Here is a 25,239-nt window from a genome sequence, read left to right on the forward strand (position 1 = left end):
ACCAAAAACCTACATCCCAGACGCTCTAGGTTTCACCTCGTCAGGGGAACCCAAAGAGCTCGTGCGCAAAAAGTCAGGGGGGTGTAACCATTATGGGAATGAACACATGATAGATACATCTAAGTAAACTTAATGCCCATACCAATATATATATGTATATTTATATGCTCACCCGTTAGTGCTTCTGTGAGGCTCGACTGGCCGCTAGCAGCACTTCTCTTCCAGCCTTGCCATCTGCCTGGAGGACATCCTTCAGGTAGCATTCGGAGAACGTGTTAGGGTTCTTCCAGCAGGCTGCCTTGACGATGTCACCTAGGGGGACACCCTTAAAAAAGGCCCACGAGGTGGACACTCCCCTGACCTCATGCGCTCGAATGGGTCCCTGGGTCGCTGGCCAGCCGCCCGGTACGGACCGGATAGCCGTCACGATCCAGCGAGTGATTGTATCGCGGGACGCCGGCCCATGGGGCGGGGTCGTCGTGATGAACAATTTTTCGTGTCCCGTACGAAGTGACTTCGTACGGTTGACATACCACTTAAGTGCTCGAACTGGGCACCAAAGTTTGTCGTTTGCCTCGTTCGAAAAAGACTTGATGTCCGGGACAAAGATGTCCGGGGGCATAAAGGTCTCCGACTGGTTCTTTGCGAGAAAACCGGCCGTAGGGATCAGGCGGACACCCCCCGGTTCCCACCGGATGTGTCCTGTCTGTATCGATAACGAGTGTAGTTCGCTACGTCGTCGGGACGTAGCAACAGCCAATAGAAAAGCTACTTTGATGGAGAGCTGTAACAAAGTTGAGCAATTCATTGGTTCAAAGGGAGCCTTCGCCAGTGTAGATAATACACCGAAGAGGTCCCAAGATGGGATTAATGTGCGTACTGGGGGACGAGTATTAAACATCCCCTTGATCAGTTGGCTAATTGCAGGGTTGTCGGAAACGGAGGAACCGTCCGAAAATCCCTGATGGATCGCGGCAACTGCCGATCGATAATTTTTAACTGTGGCCGTCGTGAGCCCACTGTCAAAAAGGTATAGGAGGAAATCCCCCACTTCCCCTACAGAAGTATTGGGGGGATGAATGGATTGTCGTCTACACCATTTAAAGAAATGGCGTAGTCGGCTATCGTACACCTTTCTGGTTGAGGCTCTACGGGACTGGGCTGCAATTGTTGCAGCTCGTCGCGAAAGGCCTGCTGAGCAGAGGGATCGCGTGACAATACCCAGCACGTCAGGTGAAGATCCCCCGGAGCCCGGTGATTGATTCCCGAGCTGGGCTGATAAAGAAGATCGGCCCTCTTCGGTAGAATTACCGGGCGGTGAACCAAGAGTCGGACGAGCCGGGGAAACCACGGCTGGCGGGGCCAGAACGGGGCTATGAGGAGAATTCGGCAATCCTCCTGCTCGATCTTGGTCAGCACTCGAGAAACGAGGGAGATGGGTGGGAAGGCATAGGCCAGTAGGCCGTCCCACCGCACCGACAGTGCATCGGTCTGCCACGCGTTGGGATCTGGGCCCCTCGCGCAGTAGATCGGTAGTTGATTGTTCATTCGCGACGCGAATAGGTCCACATGCGGCCGGTCGATTAGTCTGAAGATCGACTGAGCCACCTGTGGGAGCAGTGACCACTCTGTCGGGGCGATCCAGCCTCTGGAGAGAGCGTCGGCTGTGACGTTCTCTTCCCCCGGGATGTGGACTGCCGACAGGGCTATCCCGTGATGTATGCACCAGAGGGTGAGATCCCACGTTAGTGCACACAGATGGCCTGACCGAGTGCCACCCTGGTGATTGATGTATGCCACCACTGTGGCGTTGTCGCATCGGACCAGGACTGCTTGCCCTCTGACGTCCGACTGGAAATGTTTTAGTGCGTTGGTGACTGCCAGCATTTCCAGGACGTTGATGTGAGATGACTGATGTGCGGGGCCCCATACGCCCGCGACCTGTCGCGGGTGGAGGGTAGCCCCCCAGCCGTACCCTGAGGCGTCGGTTGTGATAAGTACCGACGGGCGGGGCGGGCGGAAAACACGGCCCTGCGTTATATTGGCCTCGACTAGCCACCAACGAAGGTGGGGGACTAGCCAAGACGTAGTGGGCACCGGATGGTCGATCGGGTGCCAGCGGGGTCTGTAGAAAGACAGCAGGTGAAGTTGAATTGGCCTCATCCTCAGCCTGCAAAAATCCACCAAGTCCACCAGACTGGCCATAAGGCCCAACAGCCTGAGCCAGGCTCGGGCCGGAGCCACTACCGTCGGGAGGAAGAGGGACACGCACTGCCGAAGGTTCAGCAGGCGGTCCTCCGATGGCCGGGCCAGTCCCCTGCGAAGATCGAGGGATGCACCTAGAAAGGTGGGAACCTGAGAGGGGACTGGATGGGATTTCTTGGTGTTGATGAGAAATCCCAGGTCGGAAGCAAGTTGCCACGTTAGTTGGAGCGCCGCTTCCGTCTCCCCTCGAGAACGGCCCACTACTAGCCAATCGTCGAGGTACATGAATATCATGACCCCTCGACGCCGCAGTGCCGCCCCGATCGTCTTCACGATCCGGGTGAACACCCGCGGAGAAGTGGATAGCCCGAACGGGAGCACCACAAATTCGTACAGTGTATTTTTGTATTGGAAACGTAGGAATTTGCGATGTTCCGGCCTGATCGGTACGTGAAAGTACGCGTCTTTCAAGTCTATACTGGCCGCCCACGCTGGTGTCATGATCGATGCAAGAATGGTCCGTAACGTTTCCATGCGGAAACGTTTCGGACGTATGAACTTGTTGAGGGGTTTTAAGTTCAGTATTGGACGCCACACGCCGGTTTCCTTCTTGGGGGCCAAGAAGAAGGTTGACATGAAACCTGCCCGGGTCCCCCCTTGGGGGACAACACGAACTGCTCTCTTCAGAAGGAGGGCGTCGATCTCCTCCTCGAGGGAGCGGCGTTTTGCTGTGTCGGGCGGTACGGGCGTTGTCCGAATTAGCATGTCCGACGGGGGGGTCCTCGTAAACTCGAGCGCGTAACCGCTGCTGATTGTTTCGAGGACCCACCGGTCGGAAGTCACCTGCACCCAGGACCCCACGAACTCCTGAAGGCGGCCTCCCACGGGTCCAGCGGTGGGAGGCCGCCTGGAGACGCATAAGTCACTTGCGCCACGCCCCGGTGTACCGGGGAGTGGGCGCACGGAAACCGCGTCCCGACTGGGGACGCTGTTGTCCGGTATGTGGTTGTGAATAGCGCGGGCCGACCGCCTTATCGGCGCGCCCACGAAATCCACCACGGGCCGCTCTGACCGGGGGGCGGCGCCGGGGAATGACAAAAGATGGCTGTTTCTTCTTGTCCGCGGTTTTCGGCTCGACCGGTTTCTTGAGATTTATTTTCTCCGTGGCCTTGAGGCGCTTTGCTTCGGCCTCCATGGCCTCCTGGAACTTACCAGAAAATAAGTCCGGGCCTGAGAGCGGGAGATCGTCGAGACGCTTTCGTGCTCCCGGCGAAGGGAGGAAAAGCGCATCTAGCACATTGGCGCGGCGTGACGATGTTGCTAAGGTCGACACTCTAGCAAACTGGTCGAGAGTGGAGCACAGGCCGCGATCGAGGCAATGGAGAGCAGCCACCATCATGTCGGCTGGTATCACCGAATCTTCTTCATATCCCAGTGCCAGGTACTCTGACAGGAGAAGAAGAAAGGACGTCGCACGCATACCCATGCGTGCCGCCGAGTCCATTCTGCGGGTGACATCTTCCAGCTTTCCACGGGTCTTGTCTGTAAAAGGAACCTTGGATGAAGCTGTCCCTCGGTCAGCGGCGAGCTTGTCAATGGCCGAGTCCGGCAGGACCGGAGTTGAGAAATATTTCTCAAAATCTCCTGGGGGGAAATGATAATATGAGTCTACGCGTTTAGCGTAGGCACTCCAAGTCTTTGCGTGCATTATACCGTCGATGTGGTCAACGCACACGCGGTCCAAGGGCATTGTGGGAAAAGCCCGGACCGGTTCTGCCGTCGGTCCCGATCGCTTCTTGAACGACTGACGCTCAGGAGGAGGAGGAGGTTCGGTACCAGCAGGAAGATTTAGAACTCTGATCATATCCCGTTGGACCAAGCGGAGTTCGGTCTCAGCCACCGATAGGCGTTGCATGGTGCGGGTCAGTTCGCTCTCGTCCGCCGAATTGTCAGAGTCCGGGGGGCGAGTTGCCACCGGGGAATGGGAACCAGGCCCCGGGGGCGAAGCAGCGCCGTGACGGCGTCCCGGTATCGAGCCCCGCTCAGAGTCCAGTGACGCCGATGGGTGTAAACTAATACCGGGCGGGGACGCCGGTGCACGGCCCTCCGTGCACGGCATTGTCCGCTGGTCTGTAGTCACCCCACCACGGCCGTGATGACCGGCGTGTGGGGGCTGTAATTCTGGAGGGGACTCCGGCGCACGGCTAACCGTGTGCGGTATGTCCCTTTGGCCCGGAGTCGGCCAACTGTGACCGTAATCTCCCTGTCGGCCCGACAATGAGGCCGCGAGGGAGTGAAAGGCCTCCAAAAAATCATCGCGTGAGATCGGGTCGCCACCCTTGTGGCGTTTCCCACGGTGCGATCGGCCGGATGACTCGCTGGAACTCGTCGAAGAACGGCGGGAACGGCGGCTCTTTTTTGATTTTTTCTTCTTTGAGGAGCGACTCCGAGTAGTTGCCGAGGATTGCGGGGACACGGGGATGCCCGAACAACGAATGAAATCCGATGTGGAGGCAGGGCCCTCCGAGCGTAGCGTTAAATCTCTGGGGGAATCCCAGGGATTCGGTTCTACGCTATCAATAGCCCGGGCGGCCGACAGCGCCCCCACGCCGGTAACATAGGCGGGTGCTGTACGGTCAATCAACCGGCCATATAACAGCCCATCCCCAGGCATCGTGGTAATCACGGGGCTGGGTGGGCCTGGGTGCACTGAGCCATGGAGGAGTACTTCCTCCGGCTGCGTGTGCCCCGTAGACGGGCCAGGGACAGGCACGGTGCGCCCCGTAGCGGGGCCACCTTTTGCCGTACGTCCCTTTTTGGGTATTGCCCCGGCGTTAGACAATTTCTTTGTCTTGCCGGTGCGTTTCCCCTTCAGTTGGGCGGACCCGCGAACATTGACCGAAGACGGTGGGGTTGTACGGCCCCCCGCTTGGTCAACGGGTCCGTCAGCTCCGACAGCCGGCAGTGGCTGAAGGGGCCGACTAGGGGACTGCTGCCGCGGTGACGTACCATCACCGGTGCAGTCCCCCGAGAACTCGGGCTTGTCTGGTGGGATGTACGTCCCTCCATTATCGACACACCCGGTCCTCCCCAACTTCCTATTACTCATTTCTTTCACTTTCACTCAAATCCTTCACTAGAACAACTCTACAATACTTCACTAGAACAACTCTACAATACTTTCTTTTCGAAATAGCTTTCTCTAAGCAAAAGAGGTACCAATAAATAGCGAAATTCAGGTCGTTGAAATTTCACGTGTACCTCGTCCTGCGGCTAAGAGAAAAAGAGGACGCTAACGTGGTGCGCATGTCACAGGGCGTCGTGGGTAGGACACGTGAGGGCGCTATTGTATGTAAAACTCTTAGCAAATTGCCTGCCGGCATAGGGAACAATGCATATGTAGTATTCGCTCTACAGGTAAGTAGAGTGATGTAGACTAAAGGATTTCCCTTTTGTTGAACGTCACAATGCAAACTTGACGTCGATAATGCAAGTCTGCCTGCCCTCCCTTGAGGGTCATAAAACTGACACAGGGCCTCAAGCAGTAGCTGGCTAAGGTGAGTTACAGTGCACAGGTGCGCATTCCGACGTTTGTTACTAACTAACTAACCTACGGACTAACGGAGAGACATGAGTACTTGGAGAGCTGCTTTCCGCAGCTAAAAATTTAAAACAGTTTGTAGCTCAAACTCTTAGGCTTGGATTAAATTAAAATAATACAGTATAGTGACATATTTTCTTTTTTGATACCAAAGATTACCGACTTATGTAGCAAAAATAACGAAATACTGACAACCTGCTCATTATAAATGCAGCAACATGCAACACCTTTCAAAGTGACAAGCCTGCCCAGTGTAGCAAGATCCATCAAGTCACAAATCTCAAGGCCCAACTGCCTCAGGGTCTTTGGTCACCGAATGCAGCAGGATACAACTGTGGCATTGTTCAATGGGACTAGCTCTCATTGTATTGGAATTGGCAGTGTATGCACCATTGTTGATGGCTCAATGCAGCAGGGTTCCAAAGACTTTTACACCTGATGCACTGTGTTGCATCTGGCAGGGTTAAGCCCGGTTCATACTTGGCGCGAAAGTGAAAGCGAATTTGTGACGTCATGGCAAGTATTCACGCTGCGAATTCGTAAAAGTTAAACATATTTCAACTCGGGCGAATTTCACAGCGAATGTTTCATGACGTCAAATTCGCTTCGCATTCGCATTCGCGTGAAGTATGAACCGGGCTTGAGGGTCAAGGCTTGTGCTTAATACCTTGAGCAGCTGGTACAGTCAATCAAACCACTGGAGTCTCTGATGCCGTCCCCGTGGTAGTACTGCTTCACGATCTTGATACAGCTCACATTTTTCGAAGCTTCTATGTCTTCAGCTTCAACATAGGAAGCTAGAAAACAATAGGAAGAAATGTATATAATTTTCTTTGGGTCACTGGCCTTTTGTTTTGATGCCAATTTGAAATACTTTGTTAAGAGTGCACAGCCCAAGTTACTACAACAAGGGTACACATGTATAACTGCAAAACATGTGTCACAGGGTAGCCAAAACAGTGAAGTTGAACAATACGAGCTATACTGACATGGTATGTTGCAACCCAAAGAAATCAATTCGATCACAAGAGAGCAATTTCTGCGCAAAGCCATGAAATGTGATCCATTTTCTTTTAAACAAACTACAAAATTTAACAAGTTTTCCAATGGGCATCCTTTGAGTGTCGTTTGAAATTTGTTTTTTACTTGTTAAAAAAATGTAAATTTATTGGTAACATCAGATAGTACCACAAACAACAAAACAATGCAAACTTACTGCTAAAATCACTGACTCCGAGGAAGAAGATGTCATACAGAAAATGACGAAGGAATGACCTTAACAAATAAAAAAAAAAAGGATAAAAATGATGGAGAAATACAGCAATGTTTATGTTCATCAACAATATATCTGACCATTTAAATTAAGGTGTAACAAAAATAACAGTGGGTTCGTTCAGTAATGACAGTATGACGATTCTTGCCGAGATAACATTCTACTAACCAAATGTTAAAAAAAGGGGCTTCCCTGAAGTAGGACTGTACAACATATTCTACAACCCGTTGATGACGCAGCAGGTTGTCGCAACTGCGATAACCTGCCGCCGTGAAAGGGCGTTATCATGACAAACCACCATCACCCACGAACCGCCAGAAAAAACGTCTTGGGAATCTTGTCGCGAATGTGCAATGCGGCGAACCTGTTCAATACTGTTCATGTTAGTTCTGAATCAAACTCCTAAATTCCTTCCAGTAGCGATGGGATGCGATGCGAGGGTGCAGCCTAGCCAACACCAACTCGGGACTTGGGCGGCGCCCTCCACTCTTCCCTATCCAGCATTAGGGTCCTCAGCTCTCCCGTGTCACTGAGACCAACATCCCGCTGCAGCGTGTCTATAACCGTGGCTCGTCTCTGACCCCAGTAGCATACAAGATGCAGCAAGACTCTTGTGCATCTTCATTGGTCAGCTCTTAGTAGTGTATAGTCCTCGTCTCGTGCGACTCAAAATGGACGGTAATTTCCTGCAGAAGTAGTGCATGCGCACTAGTTTCCCACAGGATCCCCAAGACGTTGCTACTGGCGGTTTGTGGGTGATGGTGGTTCGTTGTGATAACACACTCGTTGTGGCGAGTTATCCCTGCGGCGGGTTACTAAACGTATGCATACGCATATCTTTTCAGATGTGTGAAACCTCTCTATTAATTAGCACAGGTGAGCAGCCACACACTTCACGGACTTACAAAGAAGCCCCCTGCTGAAAAAAATGGGCAACCTCCAAGTCATTCCATTTTGAATGTTTGCTGATGTTGGTTTGTTTCCTCCATAATATCTATAAACACTCAAAATAGCAAGGGTTTGAAAACACAACTTACCATGCAGCAGTGACTGCCCAAGTATTGAAATTCACCACATCAGAGAGCGTTGGCTGCAAAAAAAAAAAGAACAATGTGAGAAATACTTGAATTTCTGTTTATTTAACTCAAGACAACTGGCCGTAAGTCTGAGTATGTTGGCCATTTCATCAAATTTCATTAAATTAGTTCTACTCACCACGCTTGTGCTTCTGGGGCCAGATGATCCCGCTCCAGCACTCTGTCTGGGGCACGCAGCCTGGAAGTCATTCATTGTCATCCTATGTCAGGGCAATATCAAGAAATATTGATTTGAGGGCAATAGAAAGAGATATTGATATGAGGGCAATATCAAGCCATACTGATTCATGAGGCAATATTAAGCAATATTGATCTATTAGGCAATATCAAGTAATGTTAACAGTCTTGAATTCCCCAATTTTAATATGACCTAGGGAATTTAGGTTAATCAAAGAGAAAATATCAAGACATATTGATCCACGAGGGCAATAATGAGAAGTATTGGTTTGGGGGCAGTATCAGGAAATGTTGATCAACGATGCAATATGAAGAAATCTAAACTCAAGAGTGTACATATTACATAAAGTAATACAAATAAACTATGGTCCGTGAGAGCACTATCAAGACATATTTATCAATGAAAGCAACATCAAAACAATTATCCATTAGGAAATATTGATATATTAATCTACGACAGCAAAATCAAGGCCTGCTGATTTGAAAGGTTAATAACAATAAATACTGAACCACGCATTAATAATACCATTAATACTTAACAGTGAGGTCCTTTTAGATACACTGCGATACATGACAATATTATTAAATGTTCATCAAACTGATAATCAAATCATAAATGAGTTGTTTCTAATGCAGTACAGTGGAACGTCGCTGTACCGAACACCGCTATACCACCATGGGCGTCGCCAGGATTTTTTCTAGAGGGGGGCAAAAAAATGTTTTGCCAAAAAATGCTTGTATTTCTCAACACATTCTCGATGGAAAATTTGCCCCCCCCCCCAACTCATTAAATTCACACCACTTTGTCTTCGCCCCTCTTTTTTTTTTTCTTTCTTTCTTTTGTTTCTTCCTTTTTTTTTTTTTTTGCTTTTCCAGGGGGGGGGGGGGGGGCAAGTGCCCCCCTCTTGCCCCCCCCCCCCCACGACGCCCATGTATACCACACATTCAGCTATACTGAACATCGTGCTTGGCTCCTGATTTGTGTGTTCATAACGTACTGAACTTTGTTGGAAAAAATGTCAACAGAACGGCAACAAGTCGCTATTTTTTCTCCCAGGAACATAAAGGAAAAGCCACCCATTGCTGTAGGTAGTAAGATGAACAACTGTGTAATTACATTATTCAATAGTCGGCACATGTTCAAAGCCATCGTTCAGTAACTACCAGGGCATGCAGGGTGAAGTTATTTATTTATTGAAAAGTGAGTACCGGAGCACTGGCAGCTTAAAATCGCTGTACCGAACGATCACTATTATGAACAATTTATGTGCATAGCTGCCAACTTTTCAAAATCCCAATTAGTAATCAACCCGCGCGGTCATTTTCAACTTCTCGTTTTATCAAAAGCTTTACCAACATCGAGTACAGGTACATGGTTTACATGTACACATACATGTGCATACCCTTCTTGCTGTGAATAATAATGTACTGTAGGCCAAAAGATAATTAAAAAAAAAAAAAAAAAAAAAAATTAAAATTAATTTTGTTTTAATGTCTGTATTTGTTTGTTGAAGTCAAATAAATAATAACAACAATAACATGTGCGCATATTTTTTTTAAGATGCATGCTATCGATGTGGAGTTTCGAGTTCGTATCATGTTTTTACACACAATGATTTAGGGCCACCGTATGCAATAGAAATATCCCGCCAACATACCTTGCAAACGCATGCTGATTTATCTTTTCTGGACGTTGTGACAAACTCAAACTCTATTAGCAATTATTCCAACCATACTCTTATTAAATTCCATGATTAAAATCTCGCACTGATGGGTCTCATCCCGGCAATAAGCGACCAAATGTGCTCACGATCGTCACTGAAAAGTACAGTACACACAACCACACATCCACGAGATGCACACAAATGACACACCATTGAAAAATATTTTTAGTCTGGTCCTCAAGTACTCCACTGCGCACACTGCATTGATGTCTATCAGGTGCTTGACTGCATTCTTAATAGACTTGTCACCAGTCCATCCATTATCGCGACATTTCGCCAGAAGTTTTTGGTCAAAGACGATACTTTACAAGTATTTTTTTTTCGTTAGGTAGAAAATGGGAAATTCGTAATGTTTTAGTGGCAAATCGTATTTTCGTAATTTAACAAACAATTCGTAATAATTACGAAAAAATCGTACTAGTTGGCAGCTATGTATGTGGATGCAGCGATGTTCGTTAAAGTGGCGTTCCACTGCACTGATGAATTAATAAAATCATGAAAATGATGGAAAAATATTAGAAATTGAATACTACCACATACAGATTATAGACAGTTTTGTTCTTGAGATCCAGCATCAGATCGCCATCAATAATCCCAAAGAAACTGCCAACCTAGGAAAGAAAAACAAAAAAAGAAAGAATAATTTTCTTAAACAATTTGTTATGTGTCTCTTTCTGCATTCATCTGTATCCAACAAAACAAAATGGTCATAAGGCCATGCATTGCATGACAGCGCAGTAAGGGACTGTATGAATTAACATCAGTGACGAGTTCCAGACAAGTTGCGGACATTGTATCGGGTATAAGTTGCAGGATTCTGAACAACTTCCCTGCAGTGTTCCTGCAATAAAGTTATCAGTATTAGTGAGTCAAGCAGTTGTTGATGAAAATTCCCCCGGAACATGTCTGGGACAAATGCACAGCTTCTTCCAGACAAAGTGAATGATTCTACCCGCAACTTGTCCAGAACTCGTCCCGGATATGAATTTGGACAAGCACTAATACACAGGAATGTGCTTTTAAAGGGAATATACAACATTTGCAAACATTGGAAAACAAAACTAGCAAATTTTTACGAAATACCTCAATAGGATGTTGGTAAATGAAAGTCTAAAGCATCCTGTAAAATTATGGCACCTGGTGTGAAGTCATTTTCAAGAAAAGTGGTATTTTGTATAAATTTCCTACGATGGTCGGCCGACCACCGTTGGAAAAACCTAACTATTTTTCAACTGCTGCTCCAAATTTACCCTTTTTTCAGTCCAAATTTTGTTTGCTATTGGTTACATGTTCATGAATGGGTGCAGGCCAGCTAGACTGGTTTCCTTACCTTACAATTTTCGGGCATCAATAAATTGATTCATTTCATCTTTAGTGGAGTCAGGGAACCAGACTACTTGAACATATTTGTTTTTCTTGGTTTTTCCAGCATTTTCGAACACAAAACTTCAAACTTGTCAGTGTAACAGTATTTGATCTATTATACTAACCCCTCAAATAGTTCATTTCTGAAAATTACAGCAAAAGCCGATGATGTACATTCCCTTTAAGCTGGCTTCCAATGACAAATCAAATTTATGCTTGTTTTTTTGGAGATACATTTTTGACATTTATGGGAACAATATTTTGGGAATCTTACATTTCCTTGGCGATCTTCCTGGTTGGTTGCTACGATGAATCCACCATCGTCAAGGATGTAGCACTGGATACTCTGGAGAAGTAAGAGGGCGAAACATTCTTCAAATCCGACAGAATTTCAAGACATGCAACATATGGTCCTTGTTGGAGATGCGTTCCCTGCGCTATTTATATCTATTCGCAAAATTTGTTTTTGTCAATTGCTATTATCTTAGCGATGTTGTTCAATTTTCAAAGAGACTTCAAACGAAAAATCCACTGACATTTAGTTATTGCATAATTTCTTCTCAGAATTCGACTTATTGGCTGCCAAGCAATAATTCGGCTCTTGCTGGGCAGGTTAATTTGTGGGCAAAATGAAAGCCATTGCTCAGTTGGTCGGAAATAAAAAAATCGGAATAAAGTAGAGTTGTTTTGTTAAAACAAATCATACAAATTTAAAATTTGTTTGGAGAAAAAAATCAATTTAATAGTTAGCGGTTAAGAAATCAACAACCTTTCCACACTAGAAACGAAGGGACAATTTCAAACACGAAGAACCTGGTTTTGCCAGCTACGACTTTGCTTTTCGTACCAACAGCAATATTAAAAGCACCATTAAAGAAAAAAAAAGTTTGTAACTTTTAGCACAACTCTTTAAAACTTGTGCAAGTCAAAAGATTTCATATAAGGGCGATACAGATATTATGCATTCTCTGCAACAGAGCTTTTAACCCTTACCTTTCCAAATCCTCCAAAATCATCTTTGCAAAATCAAGGATGTTGCAGGATTGAGGCTATATGGCAAACTTGTGTGGCTGATTTTGGAGGATGCACTGCGTCGAGGTCTTGGGCTGGACCTTATTTTGTTTATAAATGCTCAGTCGTGCACAAATTTAGGCCTAGGTTGTACATGAAATCCTCTACTGCTCCAGGATGTCACTTTCCATCCATCATATTGTAGTGAATGGTCAAGGAGATTACAGACTAGGAGTTTTTGGACTATTTCTCTGAATCATTAATTAGATATCATGGTTAATTGGCTCAGTCACAGACATGCATTCCTTCCTTTCATAATGCTGGAATTTCCCAAACACAAAAAAAACCTTCATGAAACTAGAACCTAGATTTACTTTAAGCTGGTGCTCAGGTCTGGGGCCAATTTCATCGAGCTGCTTAAGCACAAAATTTGCTTAAGCACAAAAACGTCTTGATTAATAAAATCAGGTTACCGGCCAAAACTCCATGCGATTGTTATGTTAAGTAAACAACAGCTAAATACCAGTCACAAGCAATGTACATCACATAAAGTTTTGGCCGGTAACCTAATTTTACTAAGCAATGTTTTTTTGTGCTTAAGCAAATTTTCTGCTTAAGCAGCTCTTTGAAATTGGGCACTGGTGTGGATTTAAACCTGGGGCCAATTTCACGGCGCTGCTAAGCACACAAATTTGCTTAGCACAAAAAAAGCCTGGCTTATAAAAGCAGGTTTAATACCAGCCAAAACTCCATGTGATGTATATTGCTCGTGATTAGTATTCAGATGCTGTTTGCTTAGCATTAAAAATCACATGGAGTTTTGGCTGGTAACCTGCTTTTTATGAGCCAGTTTTTTTGGGTGCTGAGCAACATTTCGTGCTTAGCAGCACCGTGAAATTGGCCCGTGTTCTGTAACTCAAGTGGAAGCCTTCGGTTTCAAAACTGCATCCAAACAAGACTGTGATGCAAAAATCTTTGTCCAATTCACTCACCTCATTCACACAGGACAATTTCTCGTCTTCCATGTCGTTGAATCCCTGTTTCAAATTAAAAAAAAAAAAAAACCCATAAAGCTCACTGATTGTTTTTTTCAACGTTAAATTTAGCAAACAATATTTGGGTTACAATGGTTTTACGCAAGCTTGCATCCAAGGGACATTTCTTTTTTTACTTCCATCTAGATCTGCTCCTCATTGTGGGGCCATCCAAGTTATCAATTATTTTCAAAATCAGTGATGCAATTGGGAATTAACAGGGAAATAAAAGTTTTTAACTAGAAATGTAATGTTAAGTCGTGGGATCCGGCCAAAATTATTGGAAATGCTAATTTATGACAATATTTGAGTAGATAAAATATCACATTATACAAAATTGTAATTGCAGTACCCTCTACGTTAGTATGGTATAGGTTTTCCCATCCAAATTCCTGAAATGTTCATTCACTTCTGAAAATCGGTCGTTCGTTTTCGCCTGAATTTGAATGCACGTCTTGAATCCCATTTCAATTCAACAATAGTTCAATCGTTTTCATTGTCCGTTCATTCGGTTATGAGAAGCAGACGGCCAATCACGTTACCTGTGCAACCATTTACACAAACATACCTTTTCTAAAATTGACTTCAGGTAAAGCTAATGTGATTGACGGCTAATGAAAAAGAAACCCTTAACTGTATCTTGTGCCGATAATATTAAACTAAAACAGAAATAGAATGGTGAATGTTTTGAATTGCCCTCTAAAAGTAAAAAAGAAGTTTTGTAAACTGAAGAATCGGATTGGACATAAACGAAAGGTTCTGCTCCATCACTTATTTGATTGAACTGAAATGGAATCGAATGCTCTGGTAGCAAAAATGAAACGCGTGTTTAGAGCGATTCTCAAATTTAGACGAAAATGAATTACTGATTTTCAGAAGTGAATGAACATTTTAGGAAATTGGCCGGGAAAAACCTATATTTTCCACGCACGATTCCAGGAATAGTACAGTCTGTAGAACACATTATAATAGGGGGGTCCAAATTAACTCAACTGTTTGCTGTCTATCAAGTTACAGTTTGAAGATTGTAAAGTGGTCAGACAACTGCACACAGCCGTCACTTGGGCTTGCTGACTAGTTCTATTAACGGGATGGTTCACTATCCATGCCCTGCGTTGAGGCCGGCTAGACTCAATGTTAGGACTTTACTACACAAACATGTGGTTCTTCTCAGGGGAGCTGGGGTTTGGCTATTTTCAGGGTTAATAGTTGAACTATTAGTTAAAGGGGCGCTCACCACTTTATTTGGCACTGTTTGAATGAGAAACTTGTGAAATATGAATTTTTTTTAATAAGAAAATTAAGCAAAACGGACTGCTCTTTGCAGTACGGTGCCTGCGCGGAGGGTACACTGCAAAGGAATACATTCCAACCTTTTTAGTTTTGCCTATCCACATGTCATTGAACACATCGGGGTCCAAACTGGCAGCGACAACTGGAGATGGAAAGAAACAAAAGAGGAAACAATCATTTATGGTTTCATGATTTACAGGTTTATTCTGAATGTGCACAAAGCCATAGCATCTTCGCCAATATCATTGAGCTGCTTAAGCACAAAATTTGCTTAAGCACAAAAACGTCTTGCTTAATAAAATCAGGTTACCGACCAAAACTCCATGCGATTGTTATGCTAAGTAAACAACAGCTAAATACCAGTCACAAGCAATGTACATCACATGGAGTTTTGGCCGGTAACCTAATTTTACTAAGCAATGTTTTTTCGTGCTTAAGCAAATTTTCTGCTTAAGCAGCTCTATGAAATTGGGCCCTGCAGCTGGCCAGCCGATGCGTTCAAATACCTCTCCCAGTGGCCTCCCCCAACTCTCCCTCTCTTACCGTTGAGGGGGTACTTGTGCGCGGAACCCATAGAAAATATAATCGTTTCATTGTTGACAATTTGGAGAACCTCTTTTGGAATGGAAATCAACGAGTAATTAACAAGATTGATTTTTGCTTGCACCACAAGGATTCATCTCCTTAAATATGTGGAACAAGTTGTGGACAAGTATATCCACGATACGACCATTGTATGGGATTTTAGTTGCAGAATTCAGAAATTTTTCTAGAATCTTCCTGTAATAAAGCAGGGTTCCCACAGAAATCTGAAAATTTCCAGGACAAATTAGGGCTTTCCATGACCAATTCCTACACTGTTTTGTCATCTTAGGAGCCCATTTACACTACCCTGGCCAGTCATCACACTGAGGCAAGGGACGCCACTCCCTAAAAGCCTTCCAGTGAGAATATGGCACATCCATGTATAGGATCTATAACACATGTAACATCCTATTTTTTTGCATTTAGTTTGTATCCAGCCTGGGCCCATCCAATGGGTACTTCGAAAGAAAAGAAAGCATTAGAATTTACAACACATCTGAAAATACTGCGAACTGAGGTCTATTATAAATTTAACATTGTTGACCTCAACTTACATTCAACCGATCAGGCTGACAAAAATTGGGTAAACTCAGACATGGGAGTCTGTGACTAGACTGGTCAGTGTTTGCTACAAAGACGTTCACAGATTTTCGTGAAAATGGACCGACGAGACTCATTTGGGAGGATCCCCAGCATGCAAAGAATCTACTTACCTGCATGTATGATGTCCTTGGTCATGTGAACTGCCTTGCTGACCATGAGAGATGTCCAGTAGGATTCATTCACTGGCAACATCACACCGTCTAAATATGAATTCCAAAAGCAGCAGCAGATTTGGAATTGAACATTCGCTGACCATCAGTGACAGAAATTCATAAGGTCAAACATTTAATGGGAAAAAAACCCCAAGACTATACATGTAGCGGTAGCTTGGATAGAGGATCTGGACCCAAAAGGCTCAGTTAAGAACGTCATCTTTACTCAATGACTCAATCTAGACGTACAGACTAACCGCCAAACCGAACCAAAATTCGCCGAACATAGCATTTGTGAACCCCACAAAACCAAACCGAACTAAATAGTTCAGTTTGGCACATTTGGAAACATGCCGTATAGCTCTGCGTATTTTTATCAGCGCTACCAAAATAACATGGTCAGACTTTACAGACTTCACGGTCTTTGAGTGTGTGTGTGTACAAATAGCACAAGGGATTGGCGTGTTTAGAAGTCACCCGGAGGCGAGTCGAGGCAATCTTGACATATGTGACCTGTTCTGTCAAAATCAGACTTTTCTGGGCATATGGTCAAAGATGAGATTTTTGCTTAGTGTTAAAATATGTACAGTTTCCTTTTAGTTTGTGGTTTAATTTTTGAAACCGGTCATTCCTAGGCAAAGTTATGCTATTTTGAAGTTCATCGTGTCGAAAAGTAGAGAACGGAGAAAATGGCAGTTAAAGTTTGGGTTCTATTTTAAGACCTGTTTCAAGTGACATTTCTTTAACTGATATACCTTAACAAATCATCAAAAATACTACATTTAGAGTTCAAATTAGGGTTTCAAACTTATATAGTATATTTTAGACATGTTCAAGATTACAAATATGCAAAAATTAGAAAATCAAAAAAAAAATCACCCACAGCGTTTTTGGCCCTTTCTCAATTTCAACCTCTGCCCAGAATCGTCTGCTTTTGACAGAACAGGTCACATATAATCCGTCATCCGTGCCTGTGTATAAAAACAGCCAATGCGTGTCGTCACGTCCTCTGAACTGGTTGACACAGTCCTCTTCACTCCAATACATTTTTCCCCCTTTTTTTTTTGGGGGGGGGGGGGGGGGAGTCTCCCCCATCCCCCAAACAAAATAAGCTTATGAGCCTCACCCACCTGAGTTGTAGGGTGCAGCAAAGACGTATTTGTCAGTGTATAGTGCCCTTCGGTAGTACTGCTGATCCCATGGATCTTGGAAAGCCGCTATCTCCTCGGCAGTCCATTCCTCCGGAACGCTGAAAGACAATTGCATCATACAGCTTGGGTTATTTTAAACTAGTGGTGGGATTAAAATCAGGATTTCTTTAACCCTAACCCTCCAGGGTATGGTTGCTATAGAACCCTGCCAAACGCAGAAACATGCAACCCTCGACTTACAGTGACAAGCCTGCCATTTTGTACATGTAGCAAGATCCATCAGGGGAAAAGTCTGAAGGCCACACTGCCTCAGAGTCTGTGGTCACCGCACGCAGCAGGATACAACTGTGGCATTGATCAATGGGACTTAGCTCTCATTGTTTCAGAGCTGGCCATCCATGCACTGGTGTTGGTAGCTGAATGCATCAAAGTGCACCAGTTCTTTTCAACCTGACGCACTGTGTTGCATCTGGCAGGGTTAGGCTTAAAGTCCGTTTTGAATTCCACTACTCCGTTTTTATTTTGGAAACTGGATATTCAGAACAACCTAAAAATAACTTAAGCCTTCAAAAAAATTTTGGGGAGGGGGGGGGGGGGGGGAGGTGACAAAAGCATATAAAGAAAACAACTGTACCATCCCCAAGTTTGCTCCATGGTCTCTGATTGTTACCGCATTCACTCGCTAGCGGTCTTCTTGGTTCACGTATAGCCTGCCCACTGAACTGATCAGTGTTCCCACCCATTTTTTTTCAAACATGACAGCTTTGGAGTGTTAATGGCTCAGTGGTCACTGAACCCCTACAAATTGTACCCAATCATCACGGGGAGCATTGCATGAGGCGCCTCACTTGTCTGCACTTTTTGTTAGTATGACTTTCAGCTGAGCGGAAGCTTCTTGTAAAATTGCATAATCATTATTTGGTTTGAAGAAGTAGGTCACCAATTATTCAAAATTTGTTCAATAATTATTCCATACCTAACATGGGCCAATTTTTCTTGGACAGTGTCTCATTCAAAAGTGAATAACATATGTGTATTTTCTAGAAAATAGCAATTTAATTTTTGTGTGTGGTCAAAATAGCATGGATAGTCTTTAACCCTAACCCCTTGGGTATCTTTACTAGAAAGTATCCTGAATCCACCAAAAGCCACCAATTAAATGTGTTGAAATTGGTGACTGCTCAATATGGAGGTATCCCGGATCCATCAAAATCCTGCAGTACCACTTGGCTTACAATCCTCAATCTATCAAAATCTCCAAGTTTTCTATATGGAGGTATCCTGAATGCGCTGAAATCCTCCAAAGCAGGGGTATGGATTTTTATGGATTCAGGAAGGTTAGGGTTAATCCTATCCTCCCCAACTCCATCAAAATCCATACCCCCATATTGATGGATTTTGCGGGGACTTGGTCCTGCAGGCCTGGTTTGACTAAATATTGATGGAGTATGATGGACTTGGGCCTGGAGGCCTAAAGCAAAGCATTCATTGGAAGCAGTGGGATTGATGGATTTTGGCTGACATGGTCCAGTACTAAAAACAGTAGGGAGTGTACAAAACTCTGCTACTGGATGTTCTCTTTATAAAGAAAATGTACACTGAGAGTAAGACTCTTTCTTGGAGGTTTAACACTTTGTTGTTTGTTTGTTTGCTTGTTTGGTTATGTTTGGGAGTCAGGTTGGCGTAGCGGTACTTTCCTCGCCTTCCACCGCTGTGACCCAGGTTCGAATCTCGCCTGGGCCAATATGTGGATTGGGTTTTCAGTCCCTGCCTGATTCCATGGGTTTTCCCCAGAATATTCTTCTGGGCTTTTCCTCCCACCTCTAAAACTGTAATTTCTTCTCATTGTCTTCTCTCCACAGGTTTCTTCAGGCTTGCGAGCTACAGTGCCTAGGGCGCTTTTGAGGAATCCTTGGTTTCATTACCAGAAATGATTAATAATAATAATAACAATAATAATAATAATAACTCTTTTCGCCCCAATAGGGTGACTTTCCCATAGACTTGTGCACAAACCTAAACTGTCACCTAACCCAAGTTCACCTTATGTTTTATCCACGAAATTTAGTATTTATACTAATTGGACCATGAGGAATCGATCTAGATGGTTAGCGACAGCAAAATTCCTTGTCCTAAGGGTCGTTTTCATAAAAGGGCGACAGTTATTTTGTAGCCTCAATAAGGTGTATCGCCCTATTGTGGACGGAGTTCGCAAAACCTGTCGCCCTATTACAGTAATAGTAGTAATAATGATGTCAAACAATCAAATTGTACAACAATTAGAACTATAAAGGTGATTTTGTCAGTGTGTTAACACGCTTACCTGCTGGGATAGATTCTGGTCACACCACCGTGGGTTGCTACTGCGTTGAAAATTATCCCATCACTGCGAATTGAGAACGTTACAGAAATCATTACAGTGAGGAGTGGTTTGAGGGGATTTATTAGCACAGCAAAATTCAAAATCATGTGGACATGTTTTACGAGATGTAATGCTGTGTTAAGGCAATATACATTTGAAGACATCCAAAAACAAAATTTCCAAATTATCATTAAATACCTTACTGGATTGTAATTGAATGACAGTCCAAAGCATCCTGTAAGATCATGGCACCTTGTGTGCTGACTTTTTTAAGGAAAGTTGTATTTTTGTATTTTAACAGACCAGCGTTGGAAAAATAAACTGGCTTATTTCAAATACTGCCCCCAATTTACCATAGTAAGTTAGTTCGCATTTTGTTTGCAATCGATAACACACCTATCAACAGGTACAAGCCAGCTAGACTGGTTCCCTGACCTTACAATTCCCCGACGTCTATAAATTGCTCCGTTTCATCTTAAGTGGGATCAGGGAAAATGGAAATTGATTGTTTTTCTTGGTTTTTCCAGCATCTATGAACACAAAACTTCAAATAGGTCAGTGTAACAACATTTGCTACAAAATACTAAACCCCCAAATCCATCCATTTCTGAAAACTACAGCAAAGGCAAATGTTGTATATATATTCCCTTTATTCCCTCCATAACCAAAGCCCCCCACCAAAAGAAAGGGTGTTTTTTTTACAAAAAAATACTATATTATGATATTCTTTCTCACTGGCACACCACTCAAATGATAGTTCTTCCTCTAATTTGATACCACATTTGAGGTTGTGGTGCTTGAAGTCCTGTAGATTTCATGAATTTTCCACTTTTTCAGATATGTCCACTTCCTCATGAAATTGCCCATAATTATGTTGTGTCTTTGGGCAAGCCACTACACCCTCCTTGCCTCTCGCCACCCACGGGGATATACATTTTCTCAGTCCTTATCATGCGAAGGGGATAAACGGAAGCCTGATGCACCATATTCCCTCATGACAGACTTCACTTGAATGAATTAAGAAGCAGAAATGTCTTGGGTTACTACCAAAACTTACAACTTGGTTGGATCATTTTGCTTTACTTTCTTCCAGTAATCAGCGACATGTCTGGTGATGTTTGCATCAACCAGAAGCTTGCGCACCATGTAGTCATCACCTGAAGATGTCACAAAGAAAAGAGAATACATTTACAATTGCTCAATCATTCATTTTGTATTTTTTCCCTCCAAATTACCCCCATTTTCCCTGACTGGAAATTGGCAACTCATTTTCGAGATTTAGTTTTCCTTGATTTCCAGAGTGGCTGGGAACCCTGTGTGTAACCTCAGGAGATTCTTGTGCAGTCCGCTTAGGATGCGTTCGATAAGCGTACCTGGGTCGACTCTGTTTATTCCCGTACCGTTTGGATTAGCTCTGCCGTCATTCTCGGGGCTCGCCTGGGTCAGCCACCACAGACCCTGCTCCCGGAGCGGAGTTAATGGTGGAAATATGTCACACACGTTGTGTGTGAAAGAAAAGGACAAATATGGCGGATAGACAGCGGAAAGATCAAGTTGACCCCAAAATCAACTTTATTTGAAGTCTAGACATGATTATTTATTGAGCTCATTGCAACTTACGAGGACGCTGGTTCCAGCCTGACTATTTGACTTTGTGATCGACGGAAAAGCAGTCAATCTCAAAGTTTACGGCCCAGGAGGAAGGAATGGTAAGACTCAGTCCGAAAAGGGCATTTCATCAACGGCTATGGCCATGACTAGATGTCACATGAGGATCATGATGGCCCGCGTTTGAGCTAACCCGCCCCCCTTTACCCGAGTCGATCCTGGTGAGCTACTTGAATGCACCCAATTCGCTCTTTTCACGCTCCGCCATTGGGCATGCATAAAAATAAAAATAGCCGGTTCAGCGATCGGAACCCCGACACGGGAATCACTGAACCGGCTATATTTATTGTGTAAGGTTGACAGATCGAGGCTGTGCATGCCCATGGCGGAAGTGTGTAAAGAGCGATTGTGTTTAAGGGGTCCCAACTAACTTTCTCCAATCCTTGGAGGGGGTGCTTGCACATGGAGCTATATTGCACTGAAATAACTCACATATCTCCAGGACTGTGCTGAGCTGTTGCAGTGCAGCGATGGCTTCTTGAATGGAGTTGGTGATGTTCTCGGTGGTTATCCTTCCTTCTTGGCCAACGTGGCAGTCACAAAACTCCCTGGTGAACCAATCAGACAACAGTGTAAGTGAACCTGTTGCAGCTTCACTATGCTTTAACTTTGTCATGCCAAACATGCTCGGCCTTCTGTCTGGTGGCATATGGAACTCGACCTCGTTGAATTGTAGCCGGGTATTGCCAAATAAATATGGTAAAGGTAAAGGGGACGAACCTGCGTTCACAGGAACGGAGTGCCCATCTCTCATTCATTAGCGATTGGGCCAGACTCATATGCTGCTGTGGGGGGATCGCCACACCTCCTCCACAGCGAGTCTGTTACCTTCCCAGCACTGAATAATGCCGGTACCCATTTAACACCTGGGTTGAGAGGAGTAATTGAGGTATAGTGCCGTACTCAAGGGCACAACACGCATGGCCACGGCGGGGCTCGAACCCACAACCTCACAATCATGAATCCTATGCTCCAACGCTAGACCACACGTGCCCACAAATAAATAGTCTTTGCCCAAGACGCTAGTGATCAATAGTGGATCGTGCATATTGTTTCCCGTTCATTTGGCAGTAGAACAGCACCTAACGGCATGATTAAACCAGCAGGCCTGCTCGCGCTAACGTCTCGGGAATCCTGTTGTAGCAGTCATTTAACTTTTTCTTTATTTTCACCCAGGCTATCCCAGGGAACCAATCAGCGATTGCGAAATGGTTTGATAATGAACGTTCGGCACTGGACAGCAGTTTTGGAAAGTTTATAGTCTTCGCGCAATTGTAAACATATACACTACGTGCGCAAATTCAACTGTGAACAGCGGTGATCAAGCATCTCTAATTAGATATGCAACGCAGTGATACCCCGCACGCGCACAACTACCGGTATCAAATGGGAAGCCGCCGTTTTGTTTGAGGATATTAACGTTTACACCAACGGTCTAATTTATGTAAACTGGCTACACGCCCATTGCTGGTACACGCCCATTGCTGCCAGATTTGCAAGACGTTAGTGCGAGTACTTGGACCCAATCCCACGCAGATGCCGGTCACACATTGTACTTAAAGATGAAGCATGTAGTCTGTGCCAAAGAGACCAACTCAAGGGAAATCCATCCCCTCCTTAGCCAGGTACTACAGGGCGTCCTGAAAAAAATGGTGCATTTTTGCTAATTACAACCAAAATTTTCTGCGGATGTTTACACCATCTTCAAGGTAACCGTTTGTTTCATTGAGATTGCTTTTATAAATCCAAAGATATGTTTGAAAAACGGCAAAGCCAAGAAACCCATTTTGTGCCACTTTCTGTGAAGCAGTTAAAATCAGTATAGTCCTAGTCTAAAACCAAATCACTTAGTGTTTTAAACATTTTTAAGCAGAGTGTGCAACATTTATTTATATTTTATTGAACTCTTTCATTGAAGTTTTAAAGAAGTGAACCTGTCTGCACTATTAAATTGTTAATTTAATAAAATCAACATAAGAACAAAACCCTATATTGTCGTGTGAATGGAATGTTTGTCTTACACCCATAGGGATAATCTTATCAAAACAGCCATACTGATATTGTCGGATCTTTGAAGCACTCACTTCCTAAAAGTGGCACAGAATGGTTTTTTTTGGCTTTGCGCTTATTCAAACATATCTCTGGATTTACAAAAGCAGTCCTAAATTAACAAACGGTATTCTCAATCTAAATCTGTAACCTTGAAGATCGTGTAAACATTTGTAGTAAATTCCGGTTGTAAATTGGTGAAAATGGCGGGGTTTACATGCACCATTATTTTCAGGACACCCTGTATTTTAGTAAGAATCGATACAACGGAGCACGTCTGTCAATGGAGGTTTTTTTTCATCGATGATGTTGCATGTGTGGGTCCTCGATTAACACCACAAACATAAAACACCACAACTCCAGGCTGGAGTTGAACTCAAAACCTGCAGAATTACCCACGGATATACCGATACTGAGGCCAAAGAACTCCACTAGCTGATCTGACAAGGCACTTACCACGGAGCAATCAGCAGGGTCACGTCATCCTGTTCGTCAATCAGGTTGCCAAAGTCTACGGGTGAACAGTCAAATAGAACTTTATTAAAAAACAATAAGAAATATTTTGAAGTCAATTAAAATGACACTTACATTGCAAATTACACAGGTCAGGTGTAATAGGGACACAAAAAATGTCACGTTTTTGGACCCCTGATTATGGAATGACCCAGGAGCAAGGAGGAGGAGGGGGAAGTACTGGTACACGAAACTTCTTGCTCAAGCTCCGTAACGCTTCAGTCGCTCGGCACAAATTCTGCAGGGTATCCAAAGTTACCATGACAACCGATTTAACAACAGTATTAATCATAAAAAATGGTCATTTTGTGTAAAAACCGAGAAAATTTTTTGTTTGTTTTTGTCAAAACCAAGGTTTTTTTTTGTGCCCAAGCCTATTATGTATACATTCACTTCATAATAATACTAATGTTTTTGAACAAATTGGGCAAAAATTGACTGATATTGAGGTAACCGCAGCACAACCGAACAATTTCAGAGTTTAGCTTTCTGTTTGGTTCTTTTCAGAACCACACAAACCCACAAAAGAGCTTTGCCACATGCTGCTACCGTAATCCTAACCTCATCAACATTCCTTCCAAATTTTACTGAGGAAACATTGCCGAGTACGCATATTGAAATTGGGTCCCGAGAAGACTCAGTATACCAGTCATGATAGGGTTAACAGGGTTTGACCTTAACTTATATTTTTTTCACTAGCCAGCCAGGCTACTGAAACAGACTCTTAACTAGCCCGCGGGCATTTTCACTAGCCCACATCTGTTGTAAAGTGTCTCATAAACAACAATGTGCATACATGTAAAACGTGTATAGGGCCTGAAAGTTGACTCTTGGGCGTGCTTCAGGGCCCCTCGAGAAGGAAAATTAATGTGTAAAAGTCAGAAATTCGTTTTTGGTACATATATTTCTTAGGAAAATCACCCTCGGAATTTTATGGAAACTGAAAAATCGCAGGACGTAAAAGAGAAAGATCGTGCCAAAAATGGACCTCTCACTTCCGAACATTTCCGTGTGGACTCTTGGAACTCGGTCACTCGTTCAAGCATGAAAATTTATGAAATATTTTTGTGCCGGTCATTGGGTAAAAACTTCAACTTAAACAGGAGACTTAAATGTCTTTTGGGACAGACACTTTTAAATAAACTTGACGCGTTTATTTTCATTTACAAACAAATCTAAAATGACTGATGATAAGAGCTGTATTAAACGTGATCCAAACGAGCCTGAATAAATTTAGAATCCGCAAGTATGTGATGTGAAAACAGACGTGATCCAACAAGGCTCTTGGAACGAAAATAGGTCATATTAGTAAAATTCGTTTTTACCCATTTCCAACTGATTTCTCTTCTATTCTGAGGCAATTTTGTCAGTGTTTT

At 44.1% G+C, this 25,239-nt stretch overlaps 1 protein-coding gene across 9 annotated transcripts in view; it reads right to left on the bottom strand.

Annotated features, from left to right (window-relative positions):
• LOC119726304 (voltage-dependent calcium channel subunit alpha-2/delta-2-like) overlaps positions 1-25,239 on the bottom strand; it is an 87,756-nt gene that overhangs the window by 4,089 nt on the left and 58,428 nt on the right. For all 9 annotated transcript variants that reach the window (XM_038197954.1, XM_038197953.1, XM_038197951.1 and 6 more), the window contains 14 exons: positions 23,807-23,861; positions 21,734-21,849; positions 20,691-20,790; positions 19,595-19,657; positions 17,251-17,369; positions 16,079-16,168; positions 14,861-14,922; positions 13,446-13,490; positions 11,717-11,788; positions 10,618-10,688; positions 8,295-8,376; positions 8,117-8,169; positions 7,023-7,081; positions 6,474-6,603 (listed from right to left, as the gene is read on the bottom strand). In XM_038197954.1, coding sequence (XP_038053882.1) covers positions 6,474-6,603; positions 7,023-7,081; positions 8,117-8,169; positions 8,295-8,376; positions 10,618-10,688; positions 11,717-11,788; positions 13,446-13,490; positions 14,861-14,922; positions 16,079-16,168; positions 17,251-17,369; positions 19,595-19,657; positions 20,691-20,790; positions 21,734-21,849; positions 23,807-23,861 — 1,117 coding nt within the window. The remainder of the gene's footprint in view (positions 1-6,473; positions 6,604-7,022; positions 7,082-8,116; positions 8,170-8,294; positions 8,377-10,617; positions 10,689-11,716; positions 11,789-13,445; positions 13,491-14,860; positions 14,923-16,078; positions 16,169-17,250; positions 17,370-19,594; positions 19,658-20,690; positions 20,791-21,733; positions 21,850-23,806; positions 23,862-25,239) is intronic.

The sequence above is a fragment of the Patiria miniata genome, unplaced genomic scaffold, assembly GCF_015706575.1.
Source record: "Patiria miniata isolate m_02_andy unplaced genomic scaffold, ASM1570657v1 HiC_scaffold_2, whole genome shotgun sequence".
NCBI classification, from domain to species: Eukaryota; Metazoa; Echinodermata; class Asteroidea; order Valvatida; family Asterinidae; genus Patiria; species Patiria miniata.